Consider the following 21,157-nt stretch of genomic DNA (forward strand, 5'->3'; position numbering starts at 1 on the left):
GTAAAACTTGATTTAATTTGACATTGTTTCTCCTCTGACTTTCTAGGTGATACCATCCTGCAAGTACAGACAAACCTGTAACACTTGACTTAAAGCTGACAGATATAATGTATTATTACATTACGTATCATTATCACTTCATAAAGGCTCAAACATGCTCAGAACAAACTAGGCTACTAAAGCATTACACCTGTTGCCTTTACTTAGTGCGACTGAAACTTTTTCGATATATAATTTCAATCTTTTAGATTGATAGCTTGAGGGGACATTTGACAGTGTAAAAAAATACTTGGAGCCCAAATGGGCCTAAAGACTTATGAAAACATGTTTCAAGGTAACAAAATAGAATGCCTTCCGATGAGTCTCTTAGATGCTTGTGCTCTCCTCTAATCTAGACTGTAGATGCAAATAGCCTAGAAATGTCCTACTAATCATTTGCATGGAAAAAGGTCATTTGGAAAGCTCCGTACACTCTCCATCAGTGGAGTGTGTGAACGATTCCATAAAAGTTTCCAGAGGTGGAAAAGGCTTGTCTTTAGTAGGATTTTGATCATAGGTACATCTTCACTTTCACTGGAATAGAGGACTGGCTTCCTCAGTCGTTGTAGTACCAGACCTGAAACTGCAGCATCATGGAAACCGGTAAGGCTAAATGCAACCATAACACTGATTCATAATCATTTATGAGATACTTCCATAGTATATGGTTTTGTCAAAACGATCATCATCCATAAAAAGCGAATGCCATTGTCCTTAAAGGGGTGATAATGACATACTTAACTAGCATAACAATCTGATTTATGCCATTGTCATTTTTGGAAATTACTAGTATCGTTCAATAATAAAAGTTTATGAATTCAATTACCTGTAAAGCTAACATTGTGCTTTGTAAAGTATTGGATTGGTGTACTGGATTGTATGTTTCATACTAAAACTGAAAGTATAGTACTGTAGAGTATTGCATTGGGGAATATGGTAACAGTTTGTAATTTGAACATACATATGATTGTTCATGAATTATATCTAAAGATGTCAATACTTAGCTGCGACTAGTGCAGAGCATAAAGGACATGATGATGCTGAATAGTATGCAGATATTGTTTTGGTATTGGGTGTCCGGTATCCAACTCTCTTTTCAATTAATAAATCATTAACTTGGATATCAAATATGGCAACACCTAGAAAACGATGTCATTATGATCCGATTCCAACTTCATTTTCTGAATTCCAAAATTGTTTGGCCGTATGATGATCAATAGTAGTAAAATAGGAACGTATCTTACAACTCCATTCATAAAGCTTAGATCTTTTACATGCTGTACTGTTTTTGTTTTGCATGTGATTTCCTTTTGCATGTTAAAGTGCAAATATAGTCTATAGTAATGCTCACTAGGAATATGTTCAGGGGGGGGGGGGTTGCCTACAGATCAGGCTGGAGACATATTTACTGTTGAGATTCATGGCGTATATAAGAATACATATTGATACTTTTGATACTTCGATCACTTGGCCTATTTCAACTACTTCAAATGTGTGGGGGCTATCCAGTGTATGACAATGCCTTCACTGTTAGACAATGGTGCATGTTTGTACAAAATTACTTTTTTGAACAGGAAATTTGCAATGACCAAACCGAAAAAGACCATTTCCATTCCATTTACACATGTATGCCAAAACGCAATTCAGCTATGCATAAAACTGTGAAAATTCAAATGAATACATGTTTGAAGGAATGAATGAGAACAGGCACTAAGCAGGAGCAGCAGATTATCTGTAAAATACATAACCAGCAATATATTGTAATTGTTATATTTGTATTTTACTTTGAGTAGGTACAATTTGAAAATACTTACAATATAAGTGAGCAAAAACAGAATACAATAAGCGCATAGTATGTTTAATGTAGGCCTCCTGAAAATAATAGTTTTTCATATACAGTTGAAGTCGGAAGTTTACAAACTTGGAGTCATTAAAACTTGTTTTTCAACCACTCCACAAATTTCTTGTTAATCAACTATAGTTTTAGCAAGTCAGTTAGGAGATCTACTTTGTGCATGACACAAGTCATTCTTCCAACAATTGTTTACAGACAGATTATTTAACTTATAATTCACTGTATCACAATTCCAGTGGGTCAGAAGTTTACATACACAAAGTTGACTGTGCCTTTAAACATCTTGGAAAATTCCAGAAAATGATATCATGGCTTTAGAAGCTCCTGATAGGCTAATTGACATCATTTGAGACAATTGGAGGTGTACCTGTGGATGTATTTCAAGGCCTACCTTCAAACTCAGTGTTCCTTTGCTTGACATCATGGGAAAATCAAAAGAAATCAGCCAAGTCCTCAGAAAAACATTTGTAGACTTTCACAAGTCTGGTTCATCCTTTGGAGCAATTTCCAAACGGCTGAAGGTACAACGTTCATCTGTACAAACAATAGTACGCAAGTATAAACAACACGAGACCACGCAGATGCCATACCGCTCTGGAAGGAGACGTGCTCTGTCTCCTAGAGATGAACGTACTTTGGTGTGAAAAGTGCAAATCAATCCCAGAAAAACAGCAAAGGACCTTGTGAAGATGCTGGAGGAAACAGGTACAAAAGTATCTATATCCACAGTAAAACGAGTCCTATATCGACATAACCCGAAAGACCGCTCAGCAAGGAAGAAGCCACTGCTCCAAAACCGCCAATAAAAAGCCAGACTATGGTTTGCAACTGCACATGGGGACAAAGATCGTACTTTTTGAAGAAATGTCCTCTGGTCTGATGAAACAAAAATAGAACTGTTTGGCCATAATAACCATTGTTATGTTTGGAGGAAGCAAAATTATGTGGATATATTGAAGCAACATCTCAAGACATCAGTCAGGAAGTTAAAGCTTGGTCACAAATGGGTCTTCCAAATGGACAATGACCCCAAGCATACTTCCAGAGTTGTGGCAAAATGGCTTAAGGACAGCAAAGTCAAGGTATTGGAGTGGCCATCACAAAGCCCTGACCTCAATCTTATAGAACATTTTTGGGCAGAACTGAAAAAGCGCGTGTGAGTAAGGAGGCCTACAAACCTGCCTCAGTTACACCAGCTCTGTCAAAAGGAATGGACCAAAATTCACCCAATTTATTGTGGGATGCTTGTGGAAGGCTACCCGAAATGTTTGACCCAAGTTAAACAATTTAAAGGCAATGCTACCAAATACTAATTGAGTGTATGTAAACTACTGATCCACTGGGAATGTGATGAAAGAAACAAAAGCTGAAGTAAATAATTCTCTCTACTATTATTCTGACATTTCACATTCTTAAAATAAAGTGGTGATCCAAACTGACCTAAGACAGGGAATTGTTACTTGGATTAAATGTCAGGAATTGTGAAAAACTGAGTTTAAATGTATTTGCTAAGGTGTATGTAAACTTCCGACTTCAACTGTACTTCAAGAGGTTCATAGAATTTGTTCTAGCAATGCACTTGAAGCATACAAAATGTTAAACCTTTGTATCAATATAACTACAATTTTAGGCTATCCTTGTGTTAGGAGTGTATGGAGATCTTTTTAATGATCTCATAATTTTTTATAATCCCTGCAGAGTGTAGAATAATGTATTAAATTGTATTACTTCACACTCGAAATCATGAGTAAATTATATCTCTGTGTGTGTGTGTGTGTGTGCAAAACATTTCTCTCTTTTTCTCCTCCAGAGTATTCTAAAAGGGCCTATCAAGGGGTTAGGGTCAAGCACACAGTGAAAGATTTACTGGCAGAGAAACGACAAAGACAAACAAATGGACCAAGATATAGTGTGAGTAGTCAAAGTAAATCTTGTATGACTCGCTTTTGCATGATTTTTTTATTTTGTATTATTTATTTATTTATTTTCATGACTATAATGCCGACCTATAAGTCCCTCGGTATTGTGCCTTTATTTTTCCACTTCTCAGCCATGAGTGAAAGATAAGCCTATGGGTAAATAACAGAACATAGGGTTAAGAGAGAAAAACAAAGCCAAGCATACGCATGAGAACCCCACCATGAGCAGGACAACAATAATACACAATGGCTAATGGTCATGACCTCTAGAGGTTGTGAGGAGGATAGCTAACACAAACCCTTTTTTGGTCTGCCAGGTTGGTCTATGCAAAGTCAGATTCTCGCACACCTGCCAACCGATAATGTTCTCCATGCAGGCCACAGACAAGCCAGTCATTGTTTCCTCAGACATAGCACAATCGGCCTATGAGACATCTGCCTGAGCAAACAGGATAAGCTTTTCATCTCCCAAGCTACCTGTCAATGCCCTTTACAGGACTCCATTTGTTTTCTGTTACCATTGGCATGTCCACTCACTAGACACTAACTACACTCTTCACGGAGAGAACCTGATGAGGCATAAACAAACTGTGAGGTAGATGCCATTAGTTTCAACATCGTAAACCATAAGACATGCTTTCACACTCTGTGACCAACCTCTCATGCCTGGACTGTATGGTACTTTTGAAACATCAATATCTATGCAGAAATAACACTGTTAAATTCATGTTGAATCTCCACAGACTACAATTTGTTTTGAATATCAAGAAACAACCTTTGTGACAGAACAAAACTAAATGTGATGTTGAATCGGAAGATTGGGTTATAAGTGATATTTCATTTGTGCCCCAAAAACACTAGTAAATTCATAATAATGTTATGCAAAAATGTCAGAGATTTGCCAAATGACTTCTCTTAGAGGTCAATGGGTCCAAAGAAAACAGCAGCAAATATCACAACACCAGCAAGTACTGCTCTTATTGCTTAATAATGATTTGAGTCACTATTTTCCTAAACAAAACTAAATTGATGTTGTCAACGCCAACACCGAAACCTCTGCTTGAAAACGAAAATGTAATAGACTTGGGTTCTGTCATACTTAATTAACAGTATTAAGGGAATAGTTTTAACTCAGATAACATACACATACAGATAACAGGGTGATGGGCCACACTATCTAAAGGTTGCCTAGACTTTCTCTGATGCTCTCTCTCTCTCTCTCTCTCTCATTCTAGTTTGCAGTCTTTTATCCTATGGAGAAAGGCCATTGATAGACGTTGGCAAACTTTAGCCACAAAGTCATTCAATTCAAGTCGCAACATGGACCCATAGAAATCAAAGGGAAATACATTTGACAACAGTCATGCTGCCTCAATGACAGGACATAGACCATCTTACATAATCTCAAGTAATAATGAACTTCAAGTTTTATAAAGAAGAATGTTAAAGAGATATAACCATATATACCCTGCTCTATTCATTTGTGCATTATAAGACTTGTGACACAAGTAAAGACCTCTGACTTTCAGCATCAAGGAATGCTGAGAGAGAAATGGCATTAGCCAGCTCTTCCTTACTCAATTACAGTAGCCTATACTATATGCAGAACTGACTGAGGTTCGGACCTTATTAGGGCCAGCTGGCCATTCAGTGTATCTTCACTGTTGTGTTATTGTGGAGGAAAGAGTACTTTTCAAGGGTCTGTTTTTGTTTTATTTGTAAACACTTGGGTATCCACACATACTTCATATAATGAATCAGAGTAAATAGTCATGTAGAACTAAAATATGTGCACACTAGTATGCTCCCAAATGCTTGGTCTTATACGGACAACATTTTGACTGGTAACTGGTTTTCCTTTAGGACAGCCTTTTCACCAAATACATCTGCATATAAAAACTTAAAGAATGACAACACTATTTTCAGCATCCTTGTAGGGACCATCAACTTTTCTTTAGCAACTGTCATACAACACATTGCAGCCCAACATTCTTCACAGATCAGCTCTTCATGAAGACCTGTGGCTGGTGATGTTGGTTGGTAGTTGTGGTTCCGTTTCAAGGCATCAGCGATACCCCAACTGTATTTTTTTGGTAGTGCATCAGCAGTTTTCCTCTTATGTGGTGTCCTGCAGCAAAATCTCGCTTAGAGCCCCCAAAATGCTGTTGTTAGGTAGTTGTTAGCCTCCCCATGCAGGATTATTGTGTCTCCATCAGGTGCTTTGCTGTGAACTGGGCGACCATGACGCTTTAACAACATGATTTCCATACACAGCCTTCGGAGAAGCCCTGAGGCATAGCCCTGGTCCACATAGGGAAGTCTTGGTATGGGTAAATTGCATTCAAATCCAACCCTCAAAATTTGCTTGCCTTCCAGCCAACATAGCTTAAATGCAAACAAAAGAGAGCTTGTCCTCCTTTTTAACCCTTTGTGTATGTGTGTGTGTGTGTGTGTGTGTGTGTGTGTGTGTGTGTGTGTGTGTGTGTGTCTCTCTTTTTTTTATCCCTGTAAGTGTACAGTATATCTCCCTTTCTAACCCACGTACAAACATTTTTACTATACATTCTAATAAGCTTGCTATAAATGTAATGCAAAAAGTGTCTTCAATAACCATAGACAGAATGGAGACTTGTCCTTTCTATGTTTGACTTCAGACTCCACGGCACCCAAGAGGATAATAAAGCCATTATGAAGTGTATTAAAACCCCATAATGAATCATTTAACTGAATTCTGCATTATAAGCTCTTCGTAATGCTATCATAAACGTGACACAATGCCTGCTATAAAAGTGCATGGTGGTTAATGTTGTTCAGTCTGTAATGATAATGATCATGACTTGATCTGTTTTTTTTATTTCACAGAATGTCACTGTATACATTGTTACTGTCCATGTTATGTGTTCACATCAAACATGAAAAAAGCCAGCACTCACTTGGGTCACACTTTTTTTAGATAGTCCATCTGTAGCTGCTCTACACATTGGAATACTATCAACACACTATATACTGATAAGCAACTGTGTGCTAAGGTTGCAGTTAGGTTTAGGTGTAAGGTTTAGAATAAGGCTAAGGGTTAAGGTTAGAGTTAGGGTAAGGGTTACGGTTAGGGTTAGGTTAAGGGTAAGGTTTAAAATTAGGTTAAGGGTTAGGGTAAGGGTTAGGGTTAGAGTTAGAGTTAGGTTAAGGGTAAGGGTAAGGTTTAAAATAATGGTTAGGGTTAGGGTTAGGGTTAGGGTTAGGGTAAGGGTAAGGGTAAGGGTAAGGGTTACGATTAGGGTTAGGTTAAGGGTAAGGGTAAAGGTAAGGTTTAATATAATGGTTAGGGTTAGGGTTAGGGTTAGGGTAAGGTATAGAATACGGGTAAGGGTTAAGGTTAGGGTAAGGTTTCGAATAAGGGTAAGAGTTAAGATTAGGGTTAGGGTAAGGGTTAAGGTTAGGCTTAGGTTTTGGGTTAGGGTGAGGTTTAGAATAAGGGTATGGTTTAGAATAAGGGTAAGGGTTAAGGTTGGGTTAGGGTTAGGGTAAGGTTTAGAATAATGGTAAGGGTTAAGGTTAGGGTTAGAGTTAGAGTAAGGTTTAGAATAAGGGTAAGGGTTAGTGTTTGGGGTAAGGGTAAGGGTTAAGGTTAGGCTTAGGTTTAGGGTGAGGTTTAGAATAAGGGTAAGGGTTAAGGTTAGGGTAAGGTTTAGAATAATGGTAAGGGTTAAGGTTAGGGTTAGAGTTAGGGTAAGGTTTAGAATAAGGGTTAAGGTTAGAGTTAGGCTAAGGTTTAGATAAGGGTAAGGGTTAAGGTTAGGGTTAAGGTTAGGGTTAGGGTAAGGTTTAAAATAAGGGTTAAGGTTAGGGTTAGGGTAAGGGTTAAGGTTGGGGTTAGGGTACGGGCTAATGTTAGGGTTAGGGTTAGGGTTAGGGTAAGGTTTAGAATAAGGGTAAGGGTTAAGGTTAGGGTTGGGGTTAGGGTAAGGTTTCAAATATGGGTAAGAGTTAAGATTAGGGTACGGCTTAAGGTTATGGTCAGGTTTAGGGTTAGGGTACGGTTTAGAATAATGGTAAGGGTTAAGGTTAGGGTTAGGGTAAGGTTTAGAATAATGGTAAGGGTTAAGGTTAGGGTCAGGGTAAGGTTTAGAATATGGGTAAGGGTTAAGGTTATGGTTAGGGTTAGGGTAAGGCTTAGAATAAGGGTAAGAGTTCAGGTTAGGGTTAGGTTTAGGGTTAGGATAAGGGTTAGGTTTAGTATATATTTTTTTAAATGTTACTGATAGTCTGTACACTCTTAGAAAAAAGGGTTCCGAAAGTTTTTTTTTGCAGAGGGATAGGGTACTACCAAGAACAATTTTCATCTGAAGAATCCTTTTTGGAAGACAAGGGGTTCTTTATAAGGCACAGGGTTGTACCTAGAACCTTTTTCATGCTAATAACAATGTTATTTGATGATTCTTTAGAAGGAAAGAAGGATTTTTTTCCACATAGAACCATTCTGAATTATTTTTTCATTCTTTAAATATTGACTGAGCGTTAATCTTTACCTCAATGTTTAAACTTGAACATCATTGTGATGTATTGGAGGAATGGGCCAAAATACCAGCAACAGTGTGTGAAAACCTTGTGAAGACTTACAGAAAACGTTTGACCTCTGTCATTGCCAACAAAGGGTATATAACAAAGTATCGAAAAACTTTTGTTATTGACCATATACTTATTTTCCACCATAATTTGCAAATAATTTCATTCAAAATCCTACAATGTGATTTTGTCTGTCATATTTGAAGTGTACCTATGATGAAAATTACAGGCCTCTCTCGTCTTTTTAGGTGGGAGAACTTGCACAATTGGTGGCTGACTAAATACACTTTTTTTGCCCCACTGTATCTGGGGTACTGCAGATCCTCCAGAACCCTTCACACGGCTATCATTCTATAAGGAAATAAATGATGAAGTGCAACACGAGAGATCAGCGTTGCAGGCTCATTCATGTCTATCAGAGCAGAGAGGGAGAGAGATCATAGAGTAAATCTCGTTCCAGTTCTGTGAGAGACACAGTCATGCGTTGGTCTCAAACATAGGTTACAATGTTGCGTAAACCATTAACCACGGCCGGCCCAACCAGTAGGATAACTAACAAAGAATCAACTCGAGGTAGCTTTAATTCAAATATTTACAAAAGTGCCATGAGAGGTGCTGGATCTGGCCAAATAGGTCCCAGAACAAAACAGTCTAAAAATTAGAGGTGCCGGATCCTGTTCCGGCAGGATCCAGCACAAATTAAGCACTGATTTGACGGAGTTACAGTTCATATAAGGAAATCAGTCAATTGAAATAAATAAATTAGGCCTTAATCTATGGATTTCACATGACTGGGAATACAGATATCAATCTGTTGGTCACAGATACCCTTAAAAAAAAGTAGGGGCATGGATAATTAAAACAATCACTATCTGGTGTGACCACCATTTGCCTCATGCAGCGTGATACATCTCCTTTGAGTTGATCAGGCTGTTGACTGTGGCCTGTGGAATGTTGTCCCACTCCTCTTCAATGGATGTGTGAAGTTGCTGGATATTGGCGGGAACACGCTTTCGTACATGTCTATCCAGAGCATCCCAAACATGTTCAATTGGTGACATGTCTTGTGAGTATGCAGGACATGGAAGAACTGCGACATTTTCAGCTTCCAGGAATTGTGTACAGATCCTTGCGACCTTGAGCTGTGCATTATCATTCTGAAACATGAGGTGATGGTGGCGGATGAATGGCACGACAATGATCTCGTCATGGTATCTCTGTGTATTCTAATTGCCATCGATACAATTCAATTCTATTCGTTGTCCATAGCTTATGCCTGCCAATACCATAACCCCATGGGACATAATTCCAAATTCTCTAAAATGACGTTGGAGGTAGAGAAATTAACATAATATCTTCTGGCAACAGCTCTGGTGAACATTCCTGTAGTCAGCATACCCATACATAGTCTACGAGGACAAACCAAAGAACCCTATATAGTTCTACTTAGCACATTTTTTCAAAAGTGTAGGTAGTCTGTAGTGCATCTACAGATGAACTATCCATATAAATTGTTTTCCTCACTTGGATGTGCGTAGCATTTCTTGAAGCTTTGTTTGAATTTCCTTTCTATATCGGCTTGTGCCTTCCTCACCGCGTGTGTGGTGGCATGTTATGTGTTACCAGAATCAGACCTGTTTTTATAATGCCATGGATCCAGGCTTTAATGTTTGTCTGTTCTTTCATTTTTAGGGAGGAACATCCAGTCAATCGTCATTTGTCCAAATGCCAGGTGAGAAAAATCTCTGGGTAAATTATGTAATTATTGATCAGTCCCACTGACCTATCAACTCTGCCAATAGTGTTTGAGGTAAGGGAAGGACAGTATTATAGACAAAAACGTTCAAATGTCACATTCAGTAACAAAGTTCTGAAAAAGTGGAATAAAACTCAAGGCACAAGATTTTCAAGTAGCCACCAGAGCTTTGAATGTGTACTCCACACTTATACTGTATGCTTTGTTCTGATAGCTACCGCCCACTGGAAACGTTTTCCTGCAGGTATAAGGCTTTATTACTTATTAGTTCTAAGCATTTATGAGCCTTCATAAGATTTATAATATGTTATGTCTCTCAATGTAGGACATGTTTTACTGGCTCAAAAATGTTGTTATTTAGTCAGGATTTCATGAGATTATAAAATCACAATATAAGGGCGTCATATATATATTTAGGATAAATCTTACAATGATTAAAAACACCATAATGCATTGTACCTGGGCGGCGGGTCACCTAGATGGGGCGGAGGGTTGCCTAGATGGGTCGGAGGGTTGCCCAGATGGGGCGGAGGTTTGTCTAGATGGGACCTGCTAGATATGACAGCAGGTCGCCTAGCGGTTAGAGCGTTGGGACAATAACTGAAAGGTTGCTTGTTCTAATCCCCGACCTGGAAAGGTGAAAAAATCTGATGTTCTGCCCTTGAGCAAGGCAGTAAACCCCCACAACTGTTCCCCTGGGGCTGAACATTTTAATTAAGTCAGCCCCCAGCACCTCTCTGATACTGAGGGGTTGGGCTAAATGCAGAAGACACATTTCCATTGAATGCATTCAGTTGAGCAACTGAGTAGGTATCCTTCTACCTGCAGGCTGTAAGTAAAGTGTACAAACCATTCATATACACTACCTGTCAAAAGATTTAGAACACCTAATCATTCAAGGGTTTTTCTTTATTTTCACTATAATAGTGAAGAAATCAAAACTATGAAATAACATATATGGAATCATGTAGTAACCAAAAAAGTGTTAAACTATATTTTATATTTGAGGTTCTTCAAATAGCCACCCTTTGCATTGATGACAGCTTTGCACACTCTTGGCATTCTCTCAACTAGCTTCATGAGGTAGTCACCTGGAATGCATTTCAATTAACTGGTGTGCCATGTTAAAAGTTAATTTGTGGAATTTATTTCCTTCTTAATGCATTTGAGTCAATCAGTTGTGTTGTGACAAGGTAGTGGGGTATACAGAAGATAGCCCTATTTGGTAAAAGACCAATTCCATATTATGGCAAGGACAGCTCAAATAAGCAAAGAGAAACAACAGTCCATTATTACTTTAAGGGATGCAGGTCAGTCAATAGGGAACATTTCAGGAACTTTGTAAGTTTCTTCAAGTGCAGTCGCAAAAACCATCAAGTGCTATGATGAAACTGGCTCTCATGAGGACCACCACAGGAATGGAAGACCCAGAGTTACCTCTGCTGCAGAGGATAAGTTCATTAGAATTACCAACCTCAGAAATTGCAGCCCAAATAAATGCTTCACAGAGTTCAGACACATCTCAACATCGACTGTTCAGTGGAGACTTTGTGAATCAGGCCTTCATGGTTGAATTGCTGCAGAGAAGCCATTACCAAAGGACATCAATAAGAAGAAGAGACTTGCATGGGCCAAGAAACACAAGCAATGGGCATTAGACCAGTGGAAATTTGTCCTTTGGTCTGGAGTCCAAATTTGAGATTTTTGGTTCCAGCTGCCGTGTCTTTGTGAGATGAGGTGTGGGTGAACGGATGATCTCTGCATGTGTATTTCCCACCGCAAAGCATGGATAAGGAGGTGTTATGGTGTGGGGGTGCTTTGCTGGTGATACTGTCTGTGATTTATTTAGAATTCAAGGCACACTTAACCAGCATGGCTTCCACAGCATTCTGCAGCGATACGCCATCCCATCTGGTTTGCACTTAGTGGGACTATCATCTGTTTTTCAACAGGACAATGACCCAACACACCTCCAGGCTGTGTAAGGGTTATTTGACCAAGAAGGAGAGTGATGGAGTGCTGCATCAGATGACCTGGCCTCCAAAATCCCCGACCTCAACCAAACTGAGATGGTTTGGTATGAGTCGAACCGCAGAATGAAGGAAAAGCAGTCAACAGGTGCTCAGCATATGTGGAAACTCCTTCAAGACTATTGGAAAAGCATTCCAGTTGAAGCTGGTTGAGAGAATGCCAAGAGTGTGCAAAGTTGTCATCAAGGGAAAGTGTGGCTATTTGAAGAATGTGTATTATTTCATAGTTTTTATGTATTCACTATTATTCTACAATGTAAGAAATAGTCAAAATAAAGAAAAACCCTTGAATGAGTAGGTGTCTAAAAAATGTCACCGGTAGTGTATATATATTTTTCCATTTAGAATACACTTTTATCCAAAGCAACTTACAGTAGTGTGTGCATACATTTTGGGTGGGCCCAGCCCAAATCACACCCCACGATCCTGAAGTTGCAAGCTCCATGCTCTACCAACCGAGCCACACAGGACCACTTGTTACTGTTTTCTACCTGGTTCCCTTTACAACAGGGTCTCACATGATCCCTGGCTACTACAGCATGAGGCGACCCTTCATCTCTGACTCGGACTTCTCCCCCAAGCAGTTTTCAGCCGATGTCTACTCCTCATCCCTTGGGGGCAAGCCTCTGGGTTGTGATTCATCAGCCATGTCGGGATACTCCTCCTTCATAGACAGCTACTACCAGGAAACGTTCGGAGACTACCGCAGTGCAGCCTTCTCCACCGGAGGGAGCTCCATCTTCCCCAGCTCCGCCCTGTCCAGTCTGCTACCACCTTTCTCCGGAGAGTCCCCTCACTTCCTCCTGGTAAGGCACTCTGTCAGTGGTTAGTGCCGGTAATAGAATGGGACTGATGAGATATGGCTTCACATTATGGGCCTGTTTCTTAAATATGGTTTCAATTCTAGTCCTGGACTAAGAAGTGAGTTCAAGGCTAGACTAAATGCAGGAAACAGGCCCTATGTGTATTTGTGCTTTATGTGATGTGAGATGGTGCAAAGCATGTTAATAGCGCTGGAGGCTGGAGCGCGTAGGGTACATCCAAATGAGCACATATTTCACACAAGCATGAAGGAAAAAATAAATCAAATTCCACAAGTAAAAGTGTTTTCCTATGTTACTGATTGCGGTTCGAACCCAGATCTGTGAGCTACACAAGGCTTTGTTAGCCCACTGAGATAAAGCCTAGACATTAGCTCAGGGAGCCAACACGTCTTCAGCAAGGTTAATTTTATTTGATATTTAACTAGGCCAGTCAGTTAAGAACAAATTCGTATTTACAATGACAGCCTACACCGGCCAAACCTAGACGACGCTGGGCCAATTGTGCGCCGCCTATGGGACTCCCAATCATGGCTGGTTGTGATACAGGGTGTCTGTAGTAATGCCTCTAGCACTGAGATGCAGTGCCTTAGACCACTGCGCCACTCGGGAGCCAATCATCACACTCCCGTGGTTCCAACCCAACTCCTTTACACATACATTTTAGGATATTCCGCAATCTGCAAAACCAACAAAAAATACACATTTTTCCATCATCTCTAACACATCTCTATCCTTCCCCCTGTCTGTTTCTCCTGCAGAGAGATTCATGGGAGCAGTCAGTGGCAGACCCAGTGACCCAGGGAGAGGGCTTTTGTGCAGACAGCCTGAACTCTGTTCCAGTCTCCCTGCCCAGCCCCGACCCTCCTGGGAGCCCCTCACAGTACCGCAGCTCCTCCATGGCCTCGGCACAGCCCTATGCCCTTCACCCTCTGGAAGAAGTACACTATCACACTTCTTACCCTGCTGCCTCCACTTTCACATGTCCTTCCTATATGACTGTCTCCAATGACCTAGCCTCCAAGATGGCCCCTCTAGCTAATGAGGACTCTGACAGTACCCTCGCCACACATAGTGACACGCACACGTGGGTGAAAGAAAATGTCGGAAGCTCTTGGTCACCATATGAGATTCGGAGGACTTATTGAGTCAATTTGGAAACGACCTGTCCTTCACAGAAAACCAAAACAATGCTGATGCAAGTGACTCAGCTCCTTTTGATCCAAATATTTGACTTTGTAGACTTTGCTTATCACTTTATAGAAGTACAAAGTGAAACTTGTACTTATTTGACCCTCCTAAGTCCCCTGGTGACATACAGTAATAGCCGGGCGCACACTGGTTGCATCAACGTTACTTACACGGCATTTCAATGAAATTACCTTGAGCCAACATGGAATAGACATTGAATTGACATTTATGATTCAGTGGTTAGACCTAAAATGACTTTGCCTGTGTTCAAATGTTTGAAATGGATGTGTGTCTATACCGTCATTATATTAGAAAAACATCATTTTTATTTATATACTGCCATGGCGACAATTACGATGAACATGTGACAACGATCTTTATTTTTGCTAAAGGTTGTTTTACTTTAACGTTCTTCTTTACTTAATATCATCTTGTTGTCTGAATTAATAACAAAATCAGAGTTTGTCAAACTGTATCTGCTTCATGTTAGCCTTTACTCAATGACGCTTTGGTAATGAATAGGTGCGTTTTTTTAAATCTTTCGTATCTTTTAGGATTTTGTTGCAAAACATTCATTAGTAGTAATAGGCAGAGGTGACAACTAAATGAAAAGACCGAGGTAAAGACAGTTTCAAGTTCGATATTCGACGGATATTCGCGCTTTCAAACCACTTGAGCCACAGACTCCAAATACGTGTCATGATGTTGGAAAAATTGCGCACAACATTGCACAGGTCTTATTTTCACGATCTAGACATTAATTTGCTTTCCAAAGCTAATAAACATGTGGAAATGTGAACAGCGTCTTGTATTTTTTTTAAAAAAAATTTTTTAATTTTTTTAAAAATTATTTTTATTATTATTATTATGTTTTCTTCTTGGGTCTCTATAACTATATCTATTGTTTTTATTTTTGTTGTTGTTGTGTGATTTGGATTGATCCCCTCTACCACACGGAACCCCACTAATCTACTGACGGAGCGCAGGAGGTGGCTAATAACAGACCTCCATCCTATGCTAGCTTGCTACCGATGCCCTGGCTAGCTGTCTAAATCACCAACCAACCTCTCCACTCACCGGACCCTTTTGATCACTCGACTAAGCATGCCTCTCCTTAATGTCAATATGTCTTGTCCATTTCTGTTCTGGTTAGTGTTTATTGGCTTATTTCACTGTAGAGCCTCTAGTCCTGCTCACTATACCTTATCCAACCTATTAGTTCCACCACCCACACATGCAATGACATCTCCTGGTTTCAACGATGTTTCTAGAGACAATATCTCTCTCTTCATCACTCAATACCTAGGTTTACCTCCACTGTATTCACATCCTACCATACATTTGTCTGTACATTATACCTTGATGCTATTTTATCGCCCCCAGAAACCTCCTTTTACTCTATGTTCCAGACGTTCTAGACGACCAATTCTCATAGCTTTTAGCCGTACCCTTATTCTACTCCTCCTATGTTCCTCTGGCGATGTAGAGGTGAATCCAGGCCCTGCAGTGCCTAGCTCCACTCCTATTCCCCAGGCGCTCTCTTTTGACGACTTCTGTAACCGTAATAGCCTTGGTTTCATGCATGTTAACATTAGAAGCCTCCTCCCTAAGTTTGTTCTATTCACTGCTTTAGCACACTCTGCCAACCCGGATGTTCTAGCTGTGTCTGAATCCTGGCTTAGGAAGACCACCAAAAACTCAGACATTTTAATTCCAAACTACAACATTTTCAGACAAGATAGAACTGCCAAAGGGGGCGGTGTTGCAATCTACTGCAAAGATAGCCTGCAGAGTTCTGTCCTACTATCCAGGTCTGTACCCAAACAATTTGAACTTCTACTTTTAAAAATCCACCTCTCTAAAAACAAGTCTCTCACCGTTGCCGCCTGCTATAGACCACCCTCTGCCCCCAGCTGTGCTCTGGACACCATATGTGAACTGATTGCCCCCCATCTATCTTCAGAGTTCGTGCTGCTAGGCGACCTAAACTGGAACATGCTTAACACCCCAGCCATCCTACAATCTAAACTTGATGCCCTCAATCTCACACAAATAATCAATGAACCTACCAGGTACCTCCCCAAAACCTTAAACACGGGCACCCTCATAGATATCATCCTAACCAACTTCCCCTCTAAATACACCTCTGCTGTCTTCAACCAAGATCTCAGCGATCACTGCCTCATTGCCTGCATCCGTAATGGGTCAGCGGTCAAACGACCTCCACTCATCACTGTAAAACGCTCCCTGAAACACTTCTGCGAGCAGGCCTTTCTAATCGACCTGGCCGGGGTATCCTGGAAGGATATTGATCTCATCCCGTCAGTAGAGGATGCCTGGATATTTTTTAAAAATGCCTTCCTAACCATCTTAAATAAACATGCCCCATTTAAGAAATTTAGAACCAGGAACAGATATAGCCCTTGGTTCTCCCCAGACCTGACTGCCCTTAACCAACACAAAAACATCCTATGGCGTTCTGCATTAGCATCGAACAGCCCCCGTGATATGCAGCTGTTCAGGGAAGCTAGAAATCATTATACACAGGCAGTTAGAAAAGCCAAGGCTAGCTTTTTCAAGCAGAAATTTGCTTCCTGCAACACTAACTCAAAAAAGTTCTGGGACACTGTAAAGTCCATGGAGAATAAGAACACCTCCTCCCAGCTGCCCACTGCACTGAAGATAGGAAACACTGTCACCACTGATAAATCCACCATAATTGAGAATTTCAATAAGCATTTTTCTACGGCTGGCCATGCTTTCCACCTGGCTACTCCTACCCCGGACAACAGCACTGCACCCCCAACAGCAACTCGCCCAAGCCTTCCCCATTTCTCCTTCTCCCAAATCCATTCAGCTGATGTTCTGAAAGAGCTGCAAAATCTGGACCCCTACAAATCAGCCGGGCTAGACAATCTGGACCCTTTCTTTCTAAAATTATCTGCCGAAATGGTTGCCACCCCTATTACTAGCCTGTTCAACCTCTCTTTCGTGTCGTCTGAGATTCCCAAAGATTGGAAAGCAGCTGCGGTCATCCCCCTCTTCAAAGGGGGGGACACTCTTGACCCAAACTGCTACAGACCTATATCTATCCTACCGTGCCTTTCTAAGGTCTTCGAAAGCCAAGTCAACAAACAGATTATCGACCATTTCGAATCTCACCATACCTTCTCTGCTATGCAATCCGGTTTCAGAGCTGGTCATGGGTGCACCTCAGCCACGCTCAAGGTCCTAAACGATATCTTAACCGCCATCGATAAGAAACATTACTGTGCAGCCGTATTCATTGATCTGGCCAAGGCTTTCGACTCTGTCAATCACCATATCCTCATCGGCAGACTCGACAGCCTTGGTTTCTCAAATGATTGCCTCGCCTGGTTCACCAACTACTTCTCTGATAGAGTTCAGTGTGTCATATCGGAGGGTCTGCTGTCCGGACCTCTGGCAGTCTCTATGGGGGTGCCACAGGGTTCAATTCTTGGACCGACTCTCTTCTCTGTATACATCAATGAGGTCGCTCTTGCTGCTGGTGAGTCCCTGATCCACCTCTACGCAGACGACACCATTCTGTATACTTCCGGCCCTTCTTTGGACACTGTGTTAACAACCCTCCAGGCAAGCTTCAATGCCATACAACTCTCCTTCCGTGGCCTCCAATTGCTCTTAAATACAAGTAAAACTAAATGCATGCTCTTCAACCGATCGCTACCTGCACCTACCCGCCTGTCCAACATCACTACTCTGGACGGCTCTGACTTAGAATACGTGGACAACTACAAATACTTAGGTGTCTGGTTAGACTGTAAACTCTCCTTCCAGACCCATATCAAACATCTCCAATCCAAAGTTAAATCTAGAATTGGCTTCCTATTTCGCAACAAAGCATCCTTCACTCATGCTGCCAAACATACCCTTGTAAAACTGACCATCCTACCAATCCTCGACTTTGGCGATGTCATTTACAAAATAGCCTCCAATACCCTACTCAACAAATTGGATGCAGTCTATCACAGTGCAATCCGTTTTATCACCAAAGCCCCATATACTACCCACCATTGCGACCTGTACGCTCTCGTTGGCTGGCCCTCGCTTCATACTCGTCGCCAAACCCACTGGCTCCATGTCATCTACAAGACCCTGCTAGGTAAAGTCCCCCCTTATCTCAGCTCGCTGGTCACCATAGCATCTCCCACCTGTAGCACACGCTCCAGCAGGTATATCTCTCTAGTCACCCCCAAAACCAATTCTTTCTTTGGCCGCCTCTCCTTCCAGTTCTCTGCTGCCAATGACTGGAACGAACTACAAAAATCTCTGAAACTGGAAACACTTATCTCCCTCACTAGCTTTAAGCACCAACTGTCAGAGCAGCTCACAGATTACTGCACCTGTACATAGCCCACCTATAATTTAGCCCAAACAACTACCTCTTTCCCAACTGTATTTAATTTTAATTAATTTATTTATTTTGCTCCTTTGCACCCCATTATTTTTTATTTCTACTTTGCACATTCTTCCATTGCAAAACTACCATTCCAGTATTTTACTTGCTATATTGTATTTACTTTGCCATCATGGCCTTTTTTGCCTTTACCTCCCTTCTCACCTCATTTGCTCACATTGTATATAGACTTGTTTATACTGCATTATTGACTGTATGTTTGTTTTTACTCCATGTGTAACTCTGTGTCGTTTTATCTGTCGAACTGCTTTGCTTTATCTTGGCCAGGTCGCAATTGTAAATGAGAACTTGTTCTCAACTTGCCTACCTGGTTAAATAAAGGTAAAATAAATAAATAAATAAATAAATTCCTAGTTGAATTAGTTAGGGAGCGTGAACAAAGTACAAACTTTTTTTACATTCAAATTTCAATAGCTCCTTGGTCATGTGACATACTTAATTCAAACAAGGTTCAGAATATCCACTGACTCTTCTTCTATATTGCACACCCTTTAGTTTGTCAATTTCCATCTCACAAGATTTTACATGAATTTTTCAAAATGTAGAATTTCAATAGCTCCTTGGTCATGTGACCTAGTGACTTCAAACAAGGATGCCCACTCAGTAGGCCTACACATTGCACACTGATGTTTGTCTACTTTCATCTCATGCTATTAGACTTAAATCTGTAAGCTTTGCAGGCCTTCATTTTACATGGGTGTTTAAAAAAACGTTTAAGTCAACGTTATGTTCCATCCTCGCAATAACTATCTTTCACATGGACACTGAAAAGATCTGCAAATGGCTGTGTGTGGAATGGATCAAGGACAGTGTTCAAACAGAGGTGCTTAAAGGAAGGAGCACAGGTAGGCCTCATGTAAAACAGTGTTTCATATGCTCTTTTTAATCACTGTAATAGGCAGTGATTTGTCAGTCACAGTGAGTTGATAACGTGAAAGAATCCTTTTTATAGCATCACTTTCATATACTGTACATTAAGACAAATCCTTCTGGGTTGAGTATTAGAACGCAGTTTACATAACCTGATAATGACTTGATATTTGAGTGCATTCACAACAAGCCACCTGCAGACAACTTACAAAATGCATTATTGCATTTGAGGGTTTGTTTTTCTGATTTAAAATAGTTATTTGATGCATGGCCTACTATTTCTAACTGGGAAAATAAATTCCTACGTCTTTTGTGAGTAAAATCCTTTTTCCAAAATTGACTTAGGTACATTTTTGTGAAGAGGTATGAAGGTTGTGATATGGGTCATTTAATAGAAAAATCATTGAAGGGATCAATACATTTCTATATTGCTTCCCCAGTTTCTGCATGAACCATCAGGCCAAGTGCTTTTGGTTGACCCTGCTGCTGACAGAAAGAGAAGGAGGAATCGGAACACACTGCATTCCAAATCAGGTCTTAGTTACTCCATTGTACTGGATCTAATATATATTAACATTTTACATGCATTCATAAGTGTAATAGTTTTTTATGACATACTGTGAAAAACTCTCTTGGCATGCTCTGTGCATGTCTGAAAGCTCTGTCATTTTCAGACATGCACAGAGCAGACTTTAACCACAGAGGTTCCTCTGTAAAGAGAGAGTAATCCAAAAGGCACAGACACACCCCTTGACTTTCAATTGGCACCATTGACCTGTATGTATTCTCTCCTGATTGGCTCTGTGCTGCACAGTCTGGCAGTCTGACTAAAGTGCCAGAGGTATGAGGAGAGACATCCTCCTTTGGATTTATGGGAACAAATATTTCCTAACACTTTGGATCCTATTCTTGGACAGTTAGAAGACACAATGCATCAATGCAAAATAAATGTTATTACTAATTGCTGTCCATGAGTAACCTCAACCTTGTGGATCTGTGAGTGTTTGGGCCAACAAAGTGCCAACTCAATTCTACCAGTGACGAGTCTCTCACGCCCCTATGAACAGGGACACAGGGCAATCGTTTTTCATCTAAACCAGGCCTTTTTTACAGGAGTACACTAACCCCTAATTGGAGCTCTTTTCTTGACACATAGTAGCAGTTTCCAGATAACAAAAATCTACAAAAAGTAGATTGTTGTATGGGTGTATTACATCCTGTGCTGGCCCCATTGTCTTATCCATTCTGGATTCTGAGTGGTAAAATCATAGCTGAAAAATGCCTTTATGTATGTGTATACATTTTCCCCCCAAGACAGAACTGCCAAAGGGGGTGGAGTTGCAATCTACTGCAGAGACAGCCTGCAGAGTTCTGTCATGCTATCCAGGTCTGTGCCCAAACAGTTAGAGCTTCTACTTTAAAAAATTCACCTTTCCAGAAATAAGTCTCTCACTGTTGCCGCTTGTTACAGACCCCCCTCAGCCCCCAGCTCCGCCCTGGACACCATATGTGAATTAATTGCCCCCCATTTATCTTTAGAGTTTGTAATGTTAGGTGTCTTAACCTCGGACATGCTTAACACCTCGGCCGTCATACAATCTAAGCTAGATGCCCTCAATCTCACCCAAATTATGATGGAACCTATCAGGTACAA

At 40.6% G+C, this 21,157-nt stretch overlaps 1 protein-coding gene across 1 annotated transcript; it reads left to right on the forward strand.

Moving 5' to 3' along the window:
* Positions 1 to 513: 513 nt before the first annotated feature.
* Positions 514 to 14,973, forward strand: LOC109904700 (uncharacterized protein C11orf53 homolog). Its single transcript, XM_020501877.2, has 5 exons — positions 514 to 642; positions 3,705 to 3,805; positions 10,069 to 10,108; positions 12,673 to 12,968; positions 13,745 to 14,973. Exons 1-5 carry the CDS (start codon positions 633 to 635, stop codon positions 14,129 to 14,131), a joined length of 834 nt encoding a protein of 277 aa, XP_020357466.1. The 5' UTR covers positions 514 to 632; the 3' UTR covers positions 14,132 to 14,973.
* The last annotated feature ends 6,184 nt before the right edge of the window (positions 14,974 to 21,157 follow it).

The sequence above is a fragment of the Oncorhynchus kisutch genome, linkage group LG15, assembly GCF_002021735.2.
Source record: "Oncorhynchus kisutch isolate 150728-3 linkage group LG15, Okis_V2, whole genome shotgun sequence".
NCBI lineage: Eukaryota > Metazoa > Chordata > Actinopteri > Salmoniformes > Salmonidae > Oncorhynchus > Oncorhynchus kisutch.

Excerpts from the sequence above, each read along its gene's own strand:
- LOC109904700 (XM_020501877.2), top strand. Across the intron at positions 10,109-12,672 it reads GTCATTTGTCCAAATGCCAG|GGTCTCACATGATCCCTGGC; the intron begins GTGAGAAAAATC and ends CCTTTACAACAG. Across the intron at positions 12,969-13,744 it reads AGTCCCCTCACTTCCTCCTG|AGAGATTCATGGGAGCAGTC; the intron begins GTAAGGCACTCT and ends TTTCTCCTGCAG.